The sequence below is a fragment of the Pleuronectes platessa genome, chromosome 15 (assembly GCF_947347685.1).
Source record: "Pleuronectes platessa chromosome 15, fPlePla1.1, whole genome shotgun sequence".
In the NCBI taxonomy this organism is placed as follows: domain Eukaryota; kingdom Metazoa; phylum Chordata; class Actinopteri; order Pleuronectiformes; family Pleuronectidae; genus Pleuronectes; species Pleuronectes platessa.
This window is the reverse complement of record NC_070640.1, coordinates 11,225,529-11,245,083: the sequence shown is the minus strand read 5'-3', so window position 1 is coordinate 11,245,083 and position 19,555 is coordinate 11,225,529. Positions and strand designations below refer to the sequence as shown.

Here is a 19,555-nt window from a genome sequence, read left to right as displayed (position 1 = left end):
GAACTGTTGTGAAGTGAAATGAAACTCCCTTCTTTTTTTTCTGTTCATGCTGAAATAAAGTGGATTCACTTGGTCTGACGTTTTTGATCACATCTTTATAAAACACCTCATTAGCTTCACACTACAAACCCTATGGGTGGGGAAATGTATTTTGAGAGAAGATTCCAGATTCATTCACTAGACTGGCACTCAGTAGAGATCAACAGAGTCCTATAGGTTCATCTCTGATCCATGCAGCTTCCTTCTTCCAAGTTGTGTGGTTATTGGTCCAGTAGTTTATTACATAAACCTGTTGACTGACAAATCAGAGGTGAAAACATAACCTCCTTAGCAGAGGTAATAAAACCTCCACACATTTATCAAGGAAATGTCCCCAACATTAATAATAATAAGAAACACAACCGGAAATTAGAAGTAGAATGAAATGTTTTGAGAATATCTAAATAGTTGACAGGTAATTTTCTGTTGGTACTTAGTCTATAGGGTGTTTATATTGGGTTTTATTTACATTGTATATATTGGTTTATTTTTGTCGTGCACTGATTGCTGGTTGTACATAAAATTACCCTTGAAGGATATTAAAGATTTTCTTTTATGGACAACTTTAGTTAATCACAAGCTGCACAAACCAAACTAGAGCAGTAGAAGATCCCAGCAACCAGCAGGGGGCAGCCTCAGGACATCACATGGAAACAAGCAGCAGCAGACTGTGATTCTTGTAAGGCGTTAGAAGACAAGTTTAGAACCTACTGGGTTATTCTCTAACAATAGGTTATTAAAGCATGTTTAATTATCCAGTATCTAAAATCCCAAAATATAAAAGTAACTTTTAAGTAAGGCTGTCAAATAAATGCTGTAAAGTAGAAAATATTTACTCTGAAGCAGGGCCGGGTCTAGGCAGGGGCAAGAGGGGGCCTGGCCCCCTCAAATAAATGTTGTGCCCCCTCAAACTAAATAGGGTTAGGGTTAGGGTTAGGCACAATGCCCCCTCAAGATTTGTGGCTGCCCCCTCATACATGCCTGTCTAGACCCGGCCCTGCTCTGAAGTGTGAATCAAAAGCAGCATAGAAAGACACAAACACACACGATAATTTGTCCATCTTCTTATAGGGCTTAGTTCCTCATGGCAATGAGCAGGTGACGTGGCCTAGTTGGTAGAGTGAATGTTCTTCAACACGAAGGACCCGGGTTTGAATTTCTATTTCCTATTTCCTATCTTCAAGCTAACAATATACTGAGCTCTTAAAATTGGCAGGATTTCTCCTATTAATTGAAAAACATCTTACACTATGAAAATTTAAATTATTTAAATATAAAACAGAAAAAAAGAAGAAAAAATGCGCAGGCAGCAGGATGTTCGCAGTAGGGTTCTGCGCAGGATGTTCACAGTAGGGTTCTGAGCAGGATGTGCGCACTGGGCTTGTGCGCACTCGGCTTGTGCACGATGTGCGCAGTAGGGTTCTGCGCAGGATATGCACAGTGGGCTTCTGCGCCGGATGTGCGTAATGGGCTTCTGCGCAGGATGTGCGCGTGCAGTTTTTAATTTAATTTTTTTAATATTTATTTTAGTTTAATTTAATTTAATTTAATTTAACTTTTCATCATCATCATCATCATTTCTCCGCGCTGGTTCAGGGGTAAATGATGCTGGTCTTCACAGGTGACTGACCTACGCAACTGTAGCCGCCCCCCCCCCCCCCCCCCCCCACAGGAGATTATGTGCTTGTGTGTGTGGTCTCTAGATGCAGTTCGTGGCTGCTCCACCACAGTAGTGAGTAGGCGGGGCTGCCCGTGTACCCCTCTCCTTCTCCGTTTACACTCTCAAAACACAGCAGCCCGAAAACTTAAATTCCTCCACACCACCTGTGGAGAAACACCTCCACCGAGCGTCGACACGGTTCGTTCTTCTCCACTTTGAGGTGCTTCTCAAACCTCGGAGGGAAGCTCTCTGTCTTGGAGCGCTGCTGCAGGATCTCCAAGGTAAAGAACCTCATGTGCAGCGACATGCATTCGGTGTTAACAGTGTGTGAAGACAGAACTTCAAGTATCAGGATGTTGGTTGGACGGTTTTCAGCGTGCACGCAACACTTTGGAGAGTTTTGAGGCAACGCGTTTCCGTGCGTTAAGCTGAGCGGCTGCACGAACACTCACCCGCGCGTGCACGCTGCAAACCACATGTTTCTTTCACTTCCTTTTGCGGCGAAGCCGAATCTGATCGCCTTCCAGGGAGCAGCTCATGAGATGTGAGTTTGCTTCCGACGCTTCAAGCGAGGTGCACGATTCTTCTCCCTTGAATTCGCTCCTCAGATCCTTGCTTCTGAGTTGGAAGCGTTCACGTGAAGGGGGTGCTTGAGTTCATTGTCTGTGCGTGGCCGCGGTGTAACGTGAGAGGGGGTCCGTGTGTGTGTGTGTGTGTGTGTGTTTGTGTTTGTGGGGGGAGTTCTGCAGACAATTGTGGTCTGTTCGAGGAGCCCGGGGACGGACCAGGATGTGTCTCCTGGACTCAGACCCGATCGGAAACCAGCACGGACAGGTCTGCGCTCCTTAGGCTGTGGGGACGCTCTGGAACTAAGCAGAGCTGGGATCAGTAAAGCACATCCACCTATCTGTCTGTCTGTCTGGAGCTGGTCCGAGCTGTGGCCAAGATCTGAAATGTCAGCTCTTCTTTCCATAAAATAGGGTTTATTTTGTAATTTTCTCTAAATCTCTGTCAAAGAGTCTGTGGTTTGTATATATATATATATTGACCTTTTAAATCCTGGTCATGGTTCAGGCCAGTTCTAGTTGGTCTAACTATAGCTGGTCTGAAAGTGGGTCACCAACAGGGAAGTTGCCAAGTGCAGGATTGGATGTAGCCTATACAAATGCACAGGTGTGTGTGTGTGTGTGTGTGTGTGTGTGTGTGTGTGTGTGTGTGTGTGTGTGTGTGTGTGTGTGTGTGTGTGTGTGTGTGTGTGTGTGTGTGTGTGTGTGTGTGTGTGTGTGTGGCTTCACTGGGACTGGCTTCAGCGTTGTTGGGCTTCATGTTTCACTCAGACTAAATGTTAGGCTGGATACATGCTCTGCTGCACATGTTATATATTGCCCAGAATCCGGATTACATAATCCTGTCATCTTTACTGCCTTGCCTATAGTATTTTTATTTTATATAGAATTAATTTGGATTCTTACCACATTTGTCCCTTTTACTGCTTCTTTTAAGACGGACAAGGAAGTTTAAAGTAAGACTTTTGCTCATGAGTGAAGGTTGTGGTTTTAAATGGTTCCTAATGGGCAGAGAATGATAAACGCTTGTCTCTTTTAAGACTTTTGTTATATTGCTACTGATGAAAAATGATATTGTCCAGCCCTAACTAGTGGCATTTAGTAGTTTTTGACTTTGACATCTCAGTGCAGGGTTCAAACTGCCCCCCTGAGTGACTCAAGTAATAGTAAATAGACACAATGTGTACAAAATATGGATCAGGGGTAATAGTATAACACACCTACTCACAGTCACACACACATACTGTGTATTCCTGGTAACAGAAGGGATTATTCATGGAATTGAAATAGATTTAGATTATGAGAATGCACTTTGTACTCAGTGGTGCCCAGTAACAATCCCTAAACAGAACAAAACACTATCACAATAAAATACACACACATCAGAATATAAATGTTCATACATTTTGTATGTTGAAATACACAATCTCTATTTTATGTAATATTACTTTATTAAATAGTCATATAGTACAGGCTCCAAACTGAAAAGAACTCAAATATTCTCTTGTAAAAGCCAGGGTGACCTGGATGACTCAACTGATGCTGACCATCCACTCACATTATTATTATTATTTATTATTTATTTATTTGATTAGGACAGTGCACATTAATCAATATGTCAGCCAGAGCATCAATATAAATATGCCGGAGTTAGCTTAATTGCTAATTTTCATCCGTTGTCCTAAGGCAAGTCAAGAACATAAAAACAACATACCAGTATACAAAATAGATTAAAAAAACACTTTTACACACAAAATAGGTCCCCATATCAAGAGTCCATGTTAAAAAATTAGAATGACCAAAGGTTACATATGAGAGCAGGTCTGGCTTGCTACTAACCACTGTTTAAGGTTTTTTCTAAAGGTGGTGTAAGTGGCACAGTCTCTAACATGTGTTGGTAATATATTCCAGGACTGTGTTCCTCTGATGGACACCACCATTTGACCAAATTTGGTCTTGCGGCGTTGTATTTCGCAGTCACCTCTAGTTAGTGCTCGTGTATTTATTGTAGGGGATTTCTTCTTTATAAAATTCTGTAATGGTGGAGGGGCTAGACCGTTCAGAACCTTAAAGATTAGACAGACATCCAAAAACAGCTGAAAACTATCGAAGTCCATGATTTTGTGTTTATTTGTAATTTTACAATAATGGTAGTATATAGGTTTTTTGTCTAGTGTTTTAAGAGTTCTCTTGAATAAAGATTTGATTGGTTTTAAAGTGCTCTCAGATGTATGTGACCATGTTGTGTAACAGTACGAGATGTGAGTAAATATCATTGCATGCATATAAGTCTTTGCTGTCTCCATAGTCAGGAAAGGTCTTATATACTTGAAATTTGATAAATTAAATTTAATTGTGTTTTTAACTTTCTTAACATGCTGCTTAAAATTAAGGTTAGAATCGAAGATGACCCCGAGGTACTTAAAATATTCAACCACCTCAAGTCTCTCACCACCAACCATGACTGATGGTTGCTGTCCCGCAGTTGACTGTCGGGAGAACAACATACAGACAGTTTTCTTTGTATTCAGATGTAGACAACAGTTTTGGAGCCAATGGGACACTGGCACCATGGCTCCTGAGAGTACTGCAGCAGCATCTTTGATTGAGCTGGCATGACAGTATAATACAGTATCGTCAGCATATAGTTGCATTTTAATATTTCTACAGACATCTGGTAAGTTATTGACATACAGGCTGAATAAAACAGGGCCCAATATTGAGCCCTGTGGTACTCCAGCAGAACAAGTTAGATAAGAAGATAATGAATCACCAATTTGAACTGCCTGTTTCCTGTCTGACAGGTATGATTTCATCCAACAGAGGGCGCTGTTTGAGAAGTTAAAATGGGTTAATTTGGCAATAAGCAAGTCATGATTGATGGTGTCGAAAGCACGCTTTAAATCTAGAAATACCGCAGCTACAAAGCCGCCTTTATCCAGCAGGCTTTTTAAGTTTTCCAGGAAATAGCAAGTAGCAGTCTCTGTTGAGTGAAGTTCCCTAAATCCAAACTGCATTGGATGAAGAGTGGCATAGCCATTATTTAAGTGTTCCGTCAATTTTCTGGTAACCCATTTCTCTGCTACTTTGGAAATTATGGGCAAGATACTTATTGGTCGATAGTTCTCAGATTTTGTTTTGTCCCCAGCCTTAAAGACTGGGGCGACCCTAGCAATCTTCCATGTTGATGGTATTATCAACAAGTTAGGTTAGGTTACTTTATATGTACCTGTAGCCAGTTTGGTTTGCAGCAATAAAAGAGGAGGCATCCATCCAATACACAATTAAAAATAATAACACACTGATATAAGATAAGACCACAAAAACCATGACACGCATTATTGAAAAGTTAAATGTTTCCGGGGGGAGGGTCTGCTTGAACCTGTCCCAATAATTGTGGAGGTTGCGGCTTCGCAGAGTTATATACAAATAACTGCGGTCCCTGAGTTGACGTGATCTCAGTTTGTGAAACAGAAAGGAAAGAGGGGTTAGCAAACTTTTTAAGTTTTCCTGAAGAACCACTTCGTGGAACGGGGCCCGAGGCCTAGCAGCGATGTTGACTGTTCACAGGCCAAATAAGCTTCAATGCAGTCAAGTTTACCGAGCAGAGTTGGATGGCATCCTGTGTGCACAAAGTGTGTGGAATAGGAAGAGAAGGAAAATGTCAACCACCAGCAACAACACTCCACTCACTAAAGTGTGTGTGTGTGTGTGCATGTGGGCCGTTGCACATCGTGTAACTGAACAACTTCCAAGTAGACGACTGAAACACAGAACCCCAAGGATTGTATCTGTCTGTTCCTCAAACATCATGTGGTGTTGCTTGTGTACATTATAATCAGTGGTGTGCAGGGATTTTAACACACAGGCAAACAAAGCTGTGGACTTTGCTGTCAAGGTTATATTTGACAAAAGACAGTGTTGATGGTGGCGCATAATATGTGAGAACATCCGTTATAACCATGGCAGGTGAGGGCAGCAAGACTTTTTTCCCGGGATACAACTAATAAAATAATACAGATTATAGCAATTCCAAGTGCATGTCCTTCAGGTTGCTTGCCTCTGGCTGTCGGTCACTGTCGGATTGAAACACAGCCGTCGCCTGAGACCTTTAAACCTTAAGTAAATACCTTAAAGTAAATACCAAATGTCAAACTGTATGTATGACCCATTTCCACTCAAGTCTGCCTGACCTAAATCTGGAAAACCAGGTGCAAGTAGCATCATCATCATTATTACCATCTTACATCAGACACCTAGCCAAAGAGAAGCAGTTTCAGCCAGTTAGTTGTGAAATGTGTCCTTGGCAAGATACTGAACCCCTATATGGCCCCTCATAAATGGTGAGTGTACTAAAAATGTAAGTCGCTTTGGACAAAAGCGTCAGCTAAATGCCATGTAATGTAAAAATGTAATGATATCCTCCTGGTATCTATTGCCTGGTATACAGTGATCAGTATGCCCCTCTGGGAAAGTATAATAAATGTAGGTTCCGAAGCAGTGTGAACTTTTCTATCACATTAGCCAGCTAGTGAAATGTATTATTTATATTAAGCATTGTTTTATATGTTTTCTAACTTTAAAGGCTGAAGTGAGTGGAGGCTCAATTTGGCCTTTAAAGTGTTGTAGCCCTGAAAAGGTCTCTAACTGTAAGAGGTGTCATATTCATAGACCTCTTTCATTGGTCCTAGAGGATCACACCCCCTTTCTTGTTCAACGCCCACCACTGGTGGGTGCTGCCTCTTCTGTCAGCACATTTCATCTGCTATTCTCTACAAAGCCAGTTTTAAACTTATAAAAGCTCTTGTATTGTGTCATTCGCTGTATACCAAGATAAGAAGAGAACACTCTTTCATAAGCCAGATGGGCTTTGTAGACATTTTCTTAGAGTTTTGAACCTCTTATTCCTGTTGAAAGAATAAATTTCCTTTTTAAATTCAAATAAAGCATGCATGAATGAATTCATGCAAAGGCATGCCTGAGTGACCCCCAAGCCAAAAGCTTCTGTGGATGCAGCCACCAGTTAAGGGCACTTGTTAGAGGCTGCTTCTTTGGCTTCTTTCAAAACATGGTAACTGTGACTGTTTGCCTCCATGCAACTGTAGCTCAGTGACTTCATTAGAATTCATGTGCATCCAGACGTAGGACTTTAATCATTAGGGCCTTGCAGCTACTGCTTGTGTGTGCATTTGTGTGCAAGTGTATGCAGCTTGGAATAGCCAAGCCATGTGATTCCTCCAGATTCTATTTCAGATAGCCGAGGCCTCGGTGAACGCTCTGCACTCCTCACAGCAGCTTGAAAGATACGTAGTCCAGTGCGATGTTTAATCCCCGTATCTGTCCTCATTCTGTCAAGACACAACCGACGGGTGAGGCGTAGCTATAGGGTTTCAAGTTCGAACTCCGCCTCGTGGAAACAGGTTTATTCCATTTCGACATCGATCTGCAACACTGACATTTCACGCAACATTAACAGAGTTTAAATCAAGATGCCTCATGTTTCCAAAAGTTTTTTTGTGTTTTGTCTCAGCTCTTGTATAACCTGTGTTCCCAGGTCACCGATTGCATTAAGGCCTCCTTCTCTCTTGCTTACGTGTGTGCAGGTGCGTCTTCGTGCCCCTAAGTGCTTCATGATTACCGTTGGCGATTCGAATAGTATTTTCCCTCTAAGCTTTTATTTAAGAACTTCCTGGATTTTACAATAATGTGGCACACGTGACGTTGTGATAATCAGCTACTTCTTTATCTTGGGGGATTTATAACGTAAGCATGGGCTCAGCGGTCTAACCGCAGCTGCTTTAGTCCAGTGATTTAATGGATTATTTATTGCTCCTAATGATGGGCAGTAGCACAGTGGTAAACAGTAAGGGAGCTTAACCTCTTAGAGCGTAATATCCACTGTGGGTTTTCTCTTTTCAGTAGTTTTGTCCCAAGCACGTAAATAATTTCCTTTGGATTTGAACACTTGAAAATTGGATTGATGATATCAGAGCTCTCGACCTGGTATCAAGTGAAGAATGTCATGTGTATGATGACATCGTCTCTGTTTTGTTTTTTCCTGATGTAAGGAGGCCGTCTCAGGAGGGGAGGGGAAGTCAAATGCCATAAATACTCCTGATGGCTTTCTAGGAAAACTGAAACAGGAAATGTTTCCCACTGCAAATGTGAGCTTTTTCACAGGAGTTAATCTATTATTCAACATCTATTACTCCATTATGTCTATTCTTCATATGTGGACCAATAGGCTGGATCTGATAGGTTGTAAAGCTGCACTGTTTTTGAGCAGTCACCTCAGCTTACCCTTATGTGGAAGTTTCCACGAGGGTACGACACAACTGTTGCACTGTCCACACAACCTTTTATAGATTTGTGTCCTCATGTCAATGGTTTCTGGATAGCGGCCATTACCTTGAAATGGGTCATTAAGTAATTCTCCTCCACGTCAGTCCCTCAAGTCCCAGTGTTTCTTCCATGGAACATTCCACGGAACTTCTACCAGACATTTTCCGAGTTGTTTACACACACACTACCCCCCCCCCCCTCTTTCTCAAGCTGCCCTCAATGTTTTGTTTCTCCCTTCCAAATATCAAGTATTACCTCTCAGTATATTTGAGCTCAGCACTGGGGAATGTCCGTGAGTCGTTGACTACTGACCCAGAGAAGCGTCTCAGCAGACGGTTATGGAGTCTTACAGCTGTGTTGTGCCTCCAGAGACAGTTGCTCATTTCCCAATGAGTGTGTAGTTATGTCAGATAATAATACGCCTCCAAAAAGAACATGTTCCGGTAGTGCTTCAGTTTAAAGGCTGAGTGCACCAATTTCTAAACTTTATAAAGTCTCAAATAAATCTGATAATAAGCGTTTGTTACAAACTGGAGGTGTCATGAAGTTGCCATTAATAAGGAAGGGAGACATTTTTCAAGATGCGAGTGAGTGTCATTTTGGGAAATGTGGAAACCAGCAGGTTCGGAGCTTGACAAATACAAGGGACTAAAATTCAGGTGGTCTCTGCCTACTTTTTAGATAAACTGTACAATTTTTTCTTAAATCTGTCACTTGCGAGCCCCCCAGCCATATGGAAGTGCAATAAAACCCCTTAAATTTCATTTGAAATATTTTAAATCCTATCCTTAAAGAAAGAATATCGAGAATCAGAACAACTGCTCCTTTTTTGCTTCAGATTTATTCTGTATGCTTTGAAAAATTGACTCCAAGTGCAGATACAGTATTTGTCTTGGTGAGTTTAGTTTCCTCTGCCATGTGCAGGAGTAACTCAATATGATGAGCCTCCACAGTGTCATTGGAGAAAAGTATTTTTGTGTCATGAGTTATGATTCTCTTTGTGTTGAAACAATCTGTTCACGGCTCTGCCTCCTCTCCAGTTGAGTTGCATTGCGTAACACATGTTGGAAACATACCCAGAAATAAGATGGATTATCCCTATAGGTCCTCAGTTTTTTGGCTCGCGGTCACACATTGTGGATTTGGGTTGAAACCGTGTTCTGCTGACGAAAAGTTTGTTGAGCACAGGTGAACCCCTTTACCCGATCTGTAATGCTTGACCCCTGTGACACTGGTGTTTATAGATGTGCATGACGTGCTGCTGTACCAGTGGATCAAGCATGATACATGATTCTGTCAGTATGGGATTCTTGTTTAATGTCCGTCCTTCTGTCCCTCTCCTCCTATTAGGGTACGTGACCTCTCCCCTGCTCCCCTGTGACCTCTGAATCCCAGCCGACCTTCTACTCCTCCCCCAGAGGCCCGACTGTCATCCATGGCGCTGGAGAAGCTCCTGCGTTTCGGGAAGCGGTTGCTGCGGGTGAAGGTGGTGAACTGTAACTCAGATGACTCCCGCCTGTCGCGATGCCTTAACACTTTTGACCTGGTGGCCCTGGGCGTGGGCAGCACGCTGGGCGCCGGCGTCTACGTGCTAGCCGGGGCTGTTGCACGAGAGAATTCGGGTGAGTTAACATCACAGTAAATAAGTCAAGATGTCCTCAGAGACAGATCTTCTAATCCTGTGATTTCTCCTTCAATCCCAGGTCCTGCTATCGTGCTGTCTTTCCTGATAGCAGCCTTGGCCTCAGTGTTGGCCGGTCTATGCTATGCTGAGTTTGGAGCCCGTGTTCCCAAGACAGGTTCAGCTTATCTGTACTCCTATGTGACAGTAGGGGAGCTCTGGGCGTTCATCACTGGATGGAACCTCATCCTCTCCTATATCATCGGTAAACAACACAGCATTTCCTTCTATGTTGTCTCCATATGTCACTTTCTAATTAGACGTGATTTATTGGGGATTTGAAGAACACCAGGTGCTGTAGCTCAGTGACAAATTGAGAAAGGTCTCTCCTCTGCTCTCTCTCCATCTCAGGTACCTCCAGTGTGGCCCGTGCATGGAGCGCCACCTTCGACGAGTTGGTAGGGAAGCGCATAGAGCTGTTCTGTAGAGAGCACATGTCTATGAATGCTCCGGGTATACTGGCAGAATACCCCGACATGTTTGCTGTTGTCATCATATTCACCCTAACAGGTTGGGAAACCCCTCTTTCTGTATTTCTCTATCTCGTCTCATCACTTATGGTTTCCACTGAGCCAGTGTCTGTGATGTTTTCTAAATCCAAGGGCCATAAAGGGGCCCCAATTTACACAGAAGGGCCAGTTAAAAACGTCCTATCTGTGCAGAATTCCTGATTCAGTAGGGTGCACATTTAAGCTATTCTTTGTCTACAGTTAGCTCTATAGCCTTTGGCAAAGACACACGTCACAGAATATTATTTTGAAAATAGTTTCTTGCTCAATCACATTGAATACAAATATTTGACCAACCACTTTATTTGACAATAAACCACAGATATGGAAACACCCGGTATGCAAACACTTTAAATCTGCTGCTGATGATCATTATAGCTGCTGACTGGAAAAAATATGACTGCATTGCGAGTATGATTTATTTTTCTATCTGCAAACACTCGTTCTGATTCCATCCTGTGTCTTCTCTATTCCCAAGGTCTTCTGGCATTCGGGGTGAAAGAGTCAGCCATAGTGAACAAAGTTTTTACGTGTATCAACGTCCTCGTCCTGTTGTTCATGGTGGTCTCTGGGCTGGTCAAGGGTACCATGAAGAACTGGCAGATCGACCCTGACGAGATCCTTAATGCCAATTACACCAGTAACTCCAGTCTCAAGTAAGAAAATAGACCTACAAACATGTTTCACATATTGAAGGTGTTCTGAGAAACATCCCATGTTATATTGGATAATCTTTCTATATTAAAGGTCTCATTCACTCTGGGTAATACACAGTTTGTAATTCTGGTGAACTGACCCTTTAAAACACCACATTTAAGGCGGTATTTTGCTGGTTTCATTTATTCCATACCCTTCCCATCCAGTGAGACAGTTGTCCTGCCAACCAAAGAGAGATTAGGAGCGGGCGGCTTCATGCCATTTGGGATCACAGGCGTCCTCTCAGGAGCTGCTACCTGCTTCTACGCCTTTGTGGGGTTCGACTGCATCGCCACCACAGGTCAGTGCAGCACGAAACCAGACGAAGGAAAAAAAACACACACTCAATTTTGTTGGCCTCGTTCTCTTCTCGTTCCACTTCTCAAATCCTTTCCACTGCCTCATGGGTAGGTTTCAGTTCTGGGGGGGGCGTGGGGGGTGAAACCGGATCTAGAGTCGGGACCATTTCAATCCTCCACTTGTCTGAACATCCAGGGGCCTTGCACGAGAGGGGCAGGGTGTAAAAGAAAAGATGCAGTTTAGTGAGTTGGGCCCTGCTCTTGGCAGAATGCCGAGCAGCGTGACGGAGCTTAGCGACGTAAATCAAGATATGGGCTTTGGTGGGAGTGTTTTTTTCTGTGCAGAGCCACACCTGTGTGTCTTTATGTGTGTAGTTCCTGAACGCTTCAAGGCCCTTGAGTAGTTAAAAAAGGGAGTTTCTTTCAGATTGTCTACTCTCCAGCCCCTGACTTTACCCACCCCTCTTTTTCCTCAATTCTAATTGGCTGGTGTGAAGTTAACCCTGAACGAGTACTGGAGTTTAGCTTGTGGGCATGTTAGTCACACACACACACACACACACACACACACACACTTAGGCACCTTTCAGCCATTATACCTTGTGTGTGTGTGTGTGTGTGTAGCGTCAAGGTGTCATAAAGCCATCATCTCATCCTCCGCCCACACACACACGTGCAGCCAGTACAGTACATTCTCACAACTGTAACCTCTGTTATTCCTGTGACCCCTGACCTTCCAGCAATCTTAAATCAGTAGCTGTCATTCATCATGAATAGTGGCGCAGGACACGCTCCATCATCGCAATGTGATTTCACTGCAGAACAAGACCTGAGTGTTCGCCTTCAGGGCGCTGTTGCATAATCGCCTGCTACGTCCGAATAGTTGGGTGTTTTAGTCTTCTGGGTGCAGAGGGACAAAATAAGCTCCTTGTTCAAATGTGTTGCAAAATAGCACACGGAATGTTTCTCGAATATATCTCTGTTTGGACAGTTTTTCCGTGTTTCCAAGAATGCTGCTGCCACAAACAAGGAGTGGATACTGTGAATTATTCTGAGCTGCATCCCTGCTTTAAAACGGTGAATAGTTAGTTATTAACAAACTGACATAGATGCTAATGGATGGCTGCTAATGAAGTCTCCTCCAAAATAAATTACCGGTCCCACTCAAACCATTTATGGGGTAATTTGACAGCTTAATGTACAATTAACAAAATTGTATTGTCAATGTAACAAAAGCGATTTTACTAAGCTGTGATGCTGGAAACAGTTTATGGAGGTTATTGATACATTAAAAGGAGAGTGATCTTATTGGCCTAAAATATATAAATATCCCTGTAGTTGCCTGCTTTATTAGAGTAATGGCATACTGGAGTCATATGTGTTTTAATAGTCAAGAACTACATCACAGAAGATGCAAACTCAGCACAGAAAGAACCGGGAACCTTTTAGTTCCGAGGCAACAGTCCTATACCACGCACTGCCACTGCCCTTTAAAATAGATACATGTCATTAAAGTTTCAAAGAAAAATGTTTGCACCTGTTGCAGTAAAAAGTGATTCATTGCCACTTTAATTTTCTATCCATGCCTTAGGTGAAGAGGTGAAGAACCCCCAGAGAGCCATCCCTATCGGCATCGTGTCCTCGCTGCTCATCTGCTTCGTGGCGTACTTCGGTGTGTCCGCCGCGCTCACCCTCATGATGCCGTACTACCTGCTGGACAGCAACAGCCCTCTGCCTGTAGCGTTTAAATACGTGGGCTGGGGAGGAGCCAAATACGCTGTAGCTGTAGGCTCTCTGTGTGCTCTGTCGACCAGGTGAGCAGCAGTTACACAAGCCTGCAATGCAAAATGCATGTTCTAGTTCTGTCCCGCGCTCTAATAAACACACAGAGACACGCATTTAGGTGTGTCTGCACGTGTCTTTGTGTGTTTGTGCATGTGTCTGTGTGTGTGACTATGTGAGTGTATATTTAGCTGCAGAGGGCATTTGATCCCTTGGACTGAAAATAAGATTTTAGTATGTGATTATTTAGCAATGCCGCAGGTCACTATCGGTCACCGCAATCTGCATTTATATTACTAAACCAGTTTTTATTTGTTTTATTAAGGTGATATTACCATATGCACACGTTTATTTTGTATGGGAATTTATTGCTTTTTAAAAATACTGCATTATTTTAAATTAAAGAGGTCAGGTTGATAGGTGTGAACAGATGTGGGCTTGGGAATCAAACATGTCCTAGCATGCTATTATTTATCTCACCCTATATGTTGTGCGCAGTATGTATCAGGTTGTGTAAATGTAATGTTTATATACTATATATTTGCTTTGTCTATGTTGATGTATGTTTCACGGCCTTTTCATGTGTGTAAGTGTGGATACTATATATCCTGGTCTTCCCCCCTGGTAGCCTGCTGGGTGCTATGTTCCCTATGCCCCGTGTGATCTGGGCTATGGCCGACGATGGGCTGCTTTTCAAGTTCATGGCCGAGATCAGCCCCCGCACCAAAACCCCGTTAATCGCAACCCTCACCTCGGGCATAGGGGCAGGTGAGACACTAACACGCATGTTTTTAAACTGCATCCACGTACACAGAGGCGTCTCTGCACGCTGCAGCACGAACAGTGTGTATTTAGGTTATTGTGTCTGAACCTGCATGCTCCATTGATTTTGACATGTTTAAATGTGTCTCTGGCGACTTAAGGGATATGTTCCACCTGTGTCTTAGTGATGTGAGGAAGAATATGAATACAGAACTAAACTGCATGGTTAGGTAACCCAGGATTTGACATTGGAATGGTGCGTAACAGCATGGTGGGCACGATATTTGGTATTTAAGGGAGATACATTTTGCATGCTGACATCAGAAGGTCCTTGGACCGCCATCATGACCCTGATGCTCTGCAGTGCACCCTGAGTATCCTGTTGCACATTCTCCGTCCCAGAATCCCCTAACTTCTGTCTCGCTGACATTACTCAACTCTTTCCCCTCACACCTCCCCTGTGTCTCCTACTGAGCCCCTTCAATCATGCCTTCCCTCTTGTTCCTCTGCTCTACACCTACAACTATTCCAATCCGATGTTTTCTTCCCCCACTCCCTCCCAGTCTGTTGGGTTCCATGTTCCCCCTACCCCGTATCATCTTTGCCATGGCTAGGGATGGCCTGCTCTTCTCCTTCTTGGCCCACGTCAGCGAGAGGAAGTCCCCGGTAACGTCCACTATGGTTGCTGGGGTTTTGTCTGGTAAGATTAAAAACAGGGGTTGGTCACTACAACAGATTTCACTCTACTGGATTCCAGAGAGCCCATGTCAGAGATCAGGGTAGATCTAAAGACAATACAAGGCAATAAGTGAAAACCCTACAGACGGCTGGACGGTGTATGGTCAGTGTTCAGGTTCAGTTCGGATCAGGTCCGGGAGGTTTGATTATTGTCGTTGGCCAGTGAGGATGCAGCAAGCTCTCGTTATGGAACTCTAATTCATACCTGCCTGTCAAGGATGGTAAAAACATGGAATATTTTAAAGTTTCAACATTGATCTGGATTTCTCTTCGCTCAACAAGTTACATTAAAGATCTCTTTTTGAAAATGTGATACAATTTGGCAGGCATGGTCTAGATAATTAAGGGGAACCGCTGTCATGGTCAATCGAGGGATGGGGGAAGTGGCAATGACCAAGCCAGGGGGCGATAGAAAGCTTTCTTTTGATAGTGTCGGCCCTTTCAAGGTAAACGGACAGTTAAGGACTCAAAATGAGATAATTGGGTGTATAGCTACATGTCTATTAGGTGCTTCTGCCTTTTTAACATAACCCTATGGAAAGTGATGTTAGAGCTTATTCCTGCTGGCAAAACATTCGACTAGTGAATCAACTCAGCTACTTTATTATAGAAATTTTTGATTTTAATAAAATAGTTTGGATCAGCAAGTTGCGATTCAGTATGTGTGTACATGTGACAACCACTAGCCTCCACTTTAGATTAAGGCCAGCATGATGATGGAGAAACGTGCCCATATTTTGTATCAGTCCTGCGTGTGCGTGTGTGTGTGTGTGTGGGGGGGGGTTCACACGCTCAGCTGAGAGGCTGTGTCCTGCTGGAGACTCATCTTATGTGTTTGACTAATACCAAACTAGTGCACAGCACTGTAATCAACATGTAATCAACCCCCACTGACTCGACCTGAGCTACGGAAAAGAAAGAGAAAGGGTGACAGAGAGATGGAGTGATGAAGAAGTGGAGGATGCATGAGATGATGTTAATATATGATTAAAACGCAGGAGCATTGTTTCAAGTCAGCTGTCGTCTTTCCTGATAACAAATGACATGGCTGTTTTTTCAATGACTTGCGACACTTGAGAAAAACGTTTAATCGCATATCAGAGGGCAATCTTGAAAATATGTATCAATTATCTTTGTTTAAAATGTTCTTACACTCAAGCAAATATCCTCACTGCTCTCTCTCTCTTCTCTTTCCTGCTCATCTAAGCTATCATGGCCTTTCTGTTCGACCTGAAGGACCTGGTGGACCTGATGTCCATAGGGACGCTGCTGGCCTACACGTTAGTGGCGGCCTGTGTCTTGGTGCTCAGGTCAGTGGTGGGGACAGAAGTGTACAGAGCCTAGCGTGGGAGAGGAGAGGAACTCCTTTGTTGAATGTTCCATTTTGATCCTATTTTCAGGCGGAAACACTTTTGAGTTTGAATCAGCTTAGTGTGTGTGTGTGTGTGTGTGTTTGATTGTGTCAGGTACCAGCCGGAGCAGCCTAGTATGGCCTATGAGTTGGCCAGCACCCAGGAGGAGGTGGAGCAAAGTGACGGCATCAGCATTCCCAGTATAGGCATCCTGCCCGGTGTGGAGGAACGGTTCAGCGTCAAGACGATGCTGTTCCCAGACAACCCAGAGCCATCCGCGTTGTCGGGCTTCACCGTCAATGTCTGCACGTCTGTCCTGGGTAGGTGATCCAGACTTACTGTGTGTCAGCGACATAACACAAAATATATCAAAACAATGGTGAGATTCGTGCAGAGTTAAACATGAAGTACTATAAAAATGACTGTCCTCCAGGAACGTTGATCCTGGCGTTCAGTGTGCTGGCTGTGCAGGGAGGCTTCGCTGTGTGGAACATCGTAGCCCTCACCTTCATCTTTATGGTGTGCCTCTCCATCACCTTCATCATCAGGAGACAACCTGAGAGCAAGACCAAACTTTCTTTCAAGGTTCGATTCCACGAACTCCCGTCTGTAGAATAATGAAGGATTAAAAGTAAGCCTCTACTTTTTCCTCATCACCCCCGGCGTTCATGTTTTATCTTTCTCTGACATCTCCCTCCTTAGGTTCCAATGCTGCCGTTCCTCCCGGTGATCAGCATGTTTGTGAACGTCTACCTGATGATGCAGCTGGACAGAGGCACTTGGATACGATTTTCCTTCTGGATGGCCATAGGTAGTGATGCTCTGTTACTATCCACCTCACCCTCGATACTGACCCACCTGGTCCAGAACGTGAACTTGAATTAACTTATAATAGGACACTTTTCACTTGAGTGTCTCTAATCGAATTATGGTTGGTTCAGACACTTAATATACACAACTGCCACCTATTTAGTACCTTGAAACTGCTGTCCAATAAAGTGACCTCTCTTTCAGGTTTATTTTCATCATTTTAAGGTTGTGGGAGTCACATTAAGCAAGTAAATATTATTCCCTGAGAAAATAAATGTTGAAAAAACAAAGCACCTGGATCTGCACCAACATTTTGTGGGTTCTTCCCTGAACTATAATGCATCCTTCTACCCAGATTCCTCGCCCTCTGTCCTATAGTTTTTGTGTAATCCTATTAACTCCCAGATAAACATACACAGATGAAAATCATAGCGATGGTAATAAACCCTTAAATCTCAGGTTATCACAGAAGGCATCAAAAGCAGAGTTATTTTTAATGAAATAAACATAACGTTTCCAAACAGCAAGCTAAAACCATATTTTTAATTTCAATGACTACATCTCAGACACTGATGATATTTCTTGCTCTGCTTCTTCAGGTTTCGTGATCTACTTCGGTTACGGCTACCGTAACAGCGCTGAGGCCGAGATGGCCCGCTCGTCTCCAGACACGGAGATGGTGGGCTTCAAGCACAATCGCCAATCGGAAGCCGCCTCGCAGGAGAAGGAGGCCTTCCTTCAGAACGGAATCCTCGCCGGAGAGGAGCTTGAGGATGAGGAGTTGTAGGAAGCATCGGAACATATGTCAACCTGCCCTGACGCCCAGTCTGTCTGTGTAAGAGTATTTCTGAAAGGACAACTCCCAGCCCCTCACTGACAGTACTCCCAGTTGGGGAGAGTAATGATAAAAATGACAGTTTGGCCTAAAATTCACAGACGTGTAACGTTCCCCCTTCAACTGTCGGGTAGAGCGCAGGCGGCTGGTGATAAATGTATCATCCTAAAACAGAACATTTATGAACTTAACTTGTATTATTTCGGTTTGTGAGAAAGGCTTGTTACTCCCTTGTGGTTGGCCTTGAGGTTTAGCTGCTGTCTGATGCGGGTGGGTGGAGGAGGGGGGCTTCATGCTGGAGACTGGTTATACTGGGAAACCAGAATATCTCATTGTCTTCATGTTAGGGTTGCTTCTTCAGAGAGTGCCTGGGTTACATTTCTGGCAGCAGGACCACGTGCACATGACATTGCAGCTGTCGTCTTGTTGCCAGAAATTTCTGCGGTGATGGATTGCATATATCTGTTTGAGCAGAACAGCTCCTGCTCTGAATCTACACGACTCTGGAACATCGGAAACCACACGTCAGTATTAAATACATATTTGTACCAATAACTGTTGAACCCGATAAACTCTTATGTAACTGATGTTGAAGTGCTCCCAGCGGGGCAGCTTTCACAACACGCCCTGCAGCACACTCTGCTTGTCTGTGATGTAATTGCGCTCGTTCGGAGCAGCAGAACCGTGGCGGCAGGAAGCTGTAACTCACACTTTCCATGTGTCCGACTTTAAGTCTGAATGATTGCGGTTGTACTTGCCGACACTGGCAGCGTGTCGTGGTTATACAGTGTTTTAGGAGAGTGTTTTAAATCAGGCAAGAAGCAGTAGAGAACATTAAAGTCATGGGCGTCGCAGCACATTTTGATGCAGGAATTGGTGTTGAAACTAAATGTCCCATGCAGATACAGTGAGAGTAGGTGATCCGGTCTTACAGGAATATTCTACATTTTCAACAATCCTGGTACATGTTGAACATCAGGTGCAGACCTTGGCGGTTGCTGAATGCCAGCTGCTGTCAAGTCTCCCTAGATCCCAGTGTGTCTTTCACAGTGCTGGCTGCTGTGTCTTTTAGCATCTGTAGCTTATAAAAAAAAAAAAAACAGCCTGACTTTTTTTCTGAAAATGTTTTATTTGGATTAATGTGTCTTTTTATTACCCGCTTTCTAAAATATTATTTTCAGTGTTTTTTTTACAGATTATGGATCTGACTTCATTTTTCAGTAAAAGCGTGTGAAGAATCTGATCAGGTAGAATTTCATCACCCATGATCAGGTTTATTTCCATTTTGTTGTTGTTGCTCTATACAACTCAAGATCTGTGATTGGATTTAAACATGTGGTTCCCCTTTAAAAAAAAAAAAAAAAAAGATGGATTAATCCCATTAAACGCACATATATTCATCGATTAACACATTATCAACATATCAGCAACATGTCAACATTGATCTCATTCGTTTCAACCTTTCAGTGCATTTTGTTTCTTGT

At 43.4% G+C, this 19,555-nt stretch overlaps 1 protein-coding gene across 3 annotated transcripts; it reads left to right on the top strand.

Moving 5' to 3' along the window:
• Positions 1-1,759: 1,759 nt before the first annotated feature.
• slc7a1a (solute carrier family 7 member 1a) lies at positions 1,760-18,856 on the top strand. Of its 3 annotated transcripts, none has more exons than XM_053441799.1 (13): positions 1,760-1,980; positions 9,958-10,229; positions 10,311-10,493; positions 10,640-10,798; positions 11,276-11,453; positions 11,661-11,794; positions 13,384-13,606; positions 14,900-15,036; positions 16,282-16,384; positions 16,541-16,746; positions 16,860-17,011; positions 17,129-17,237; positions 17,836-18,856. In XM_053441799.1, exons 2-13 carry the CDS (start codon positions 10,043-10,045, stop codon positions 18,021-18,023), a joined length of 1,959 nt encoding a protein of 652 aa, XP_053297774.1. In that variant the 5' UTR covers positions 1,760-1,980; positions 9,958-10,042; the 3' UTR covers positions 18,024-18,856. The 3 variants fall into 3 exon arrangements, with proteins under 3 accessions (XP_053297774.1, XP_053297772.1, XP_053297773.1); XM_053441797.1 differs by lacking the exon at positions 14,900-15,036 and adding an exon at positions 14,203-14,342; XM_053441798.1 differs by lacking the exons at positions 1,760-1,980; positions 14,900-15,036 and adding exons at positions 2,166-2,243; positions 14,203-14,342.
• Positions 18,857-19,555: the final 699 nt, after the last annotated feature.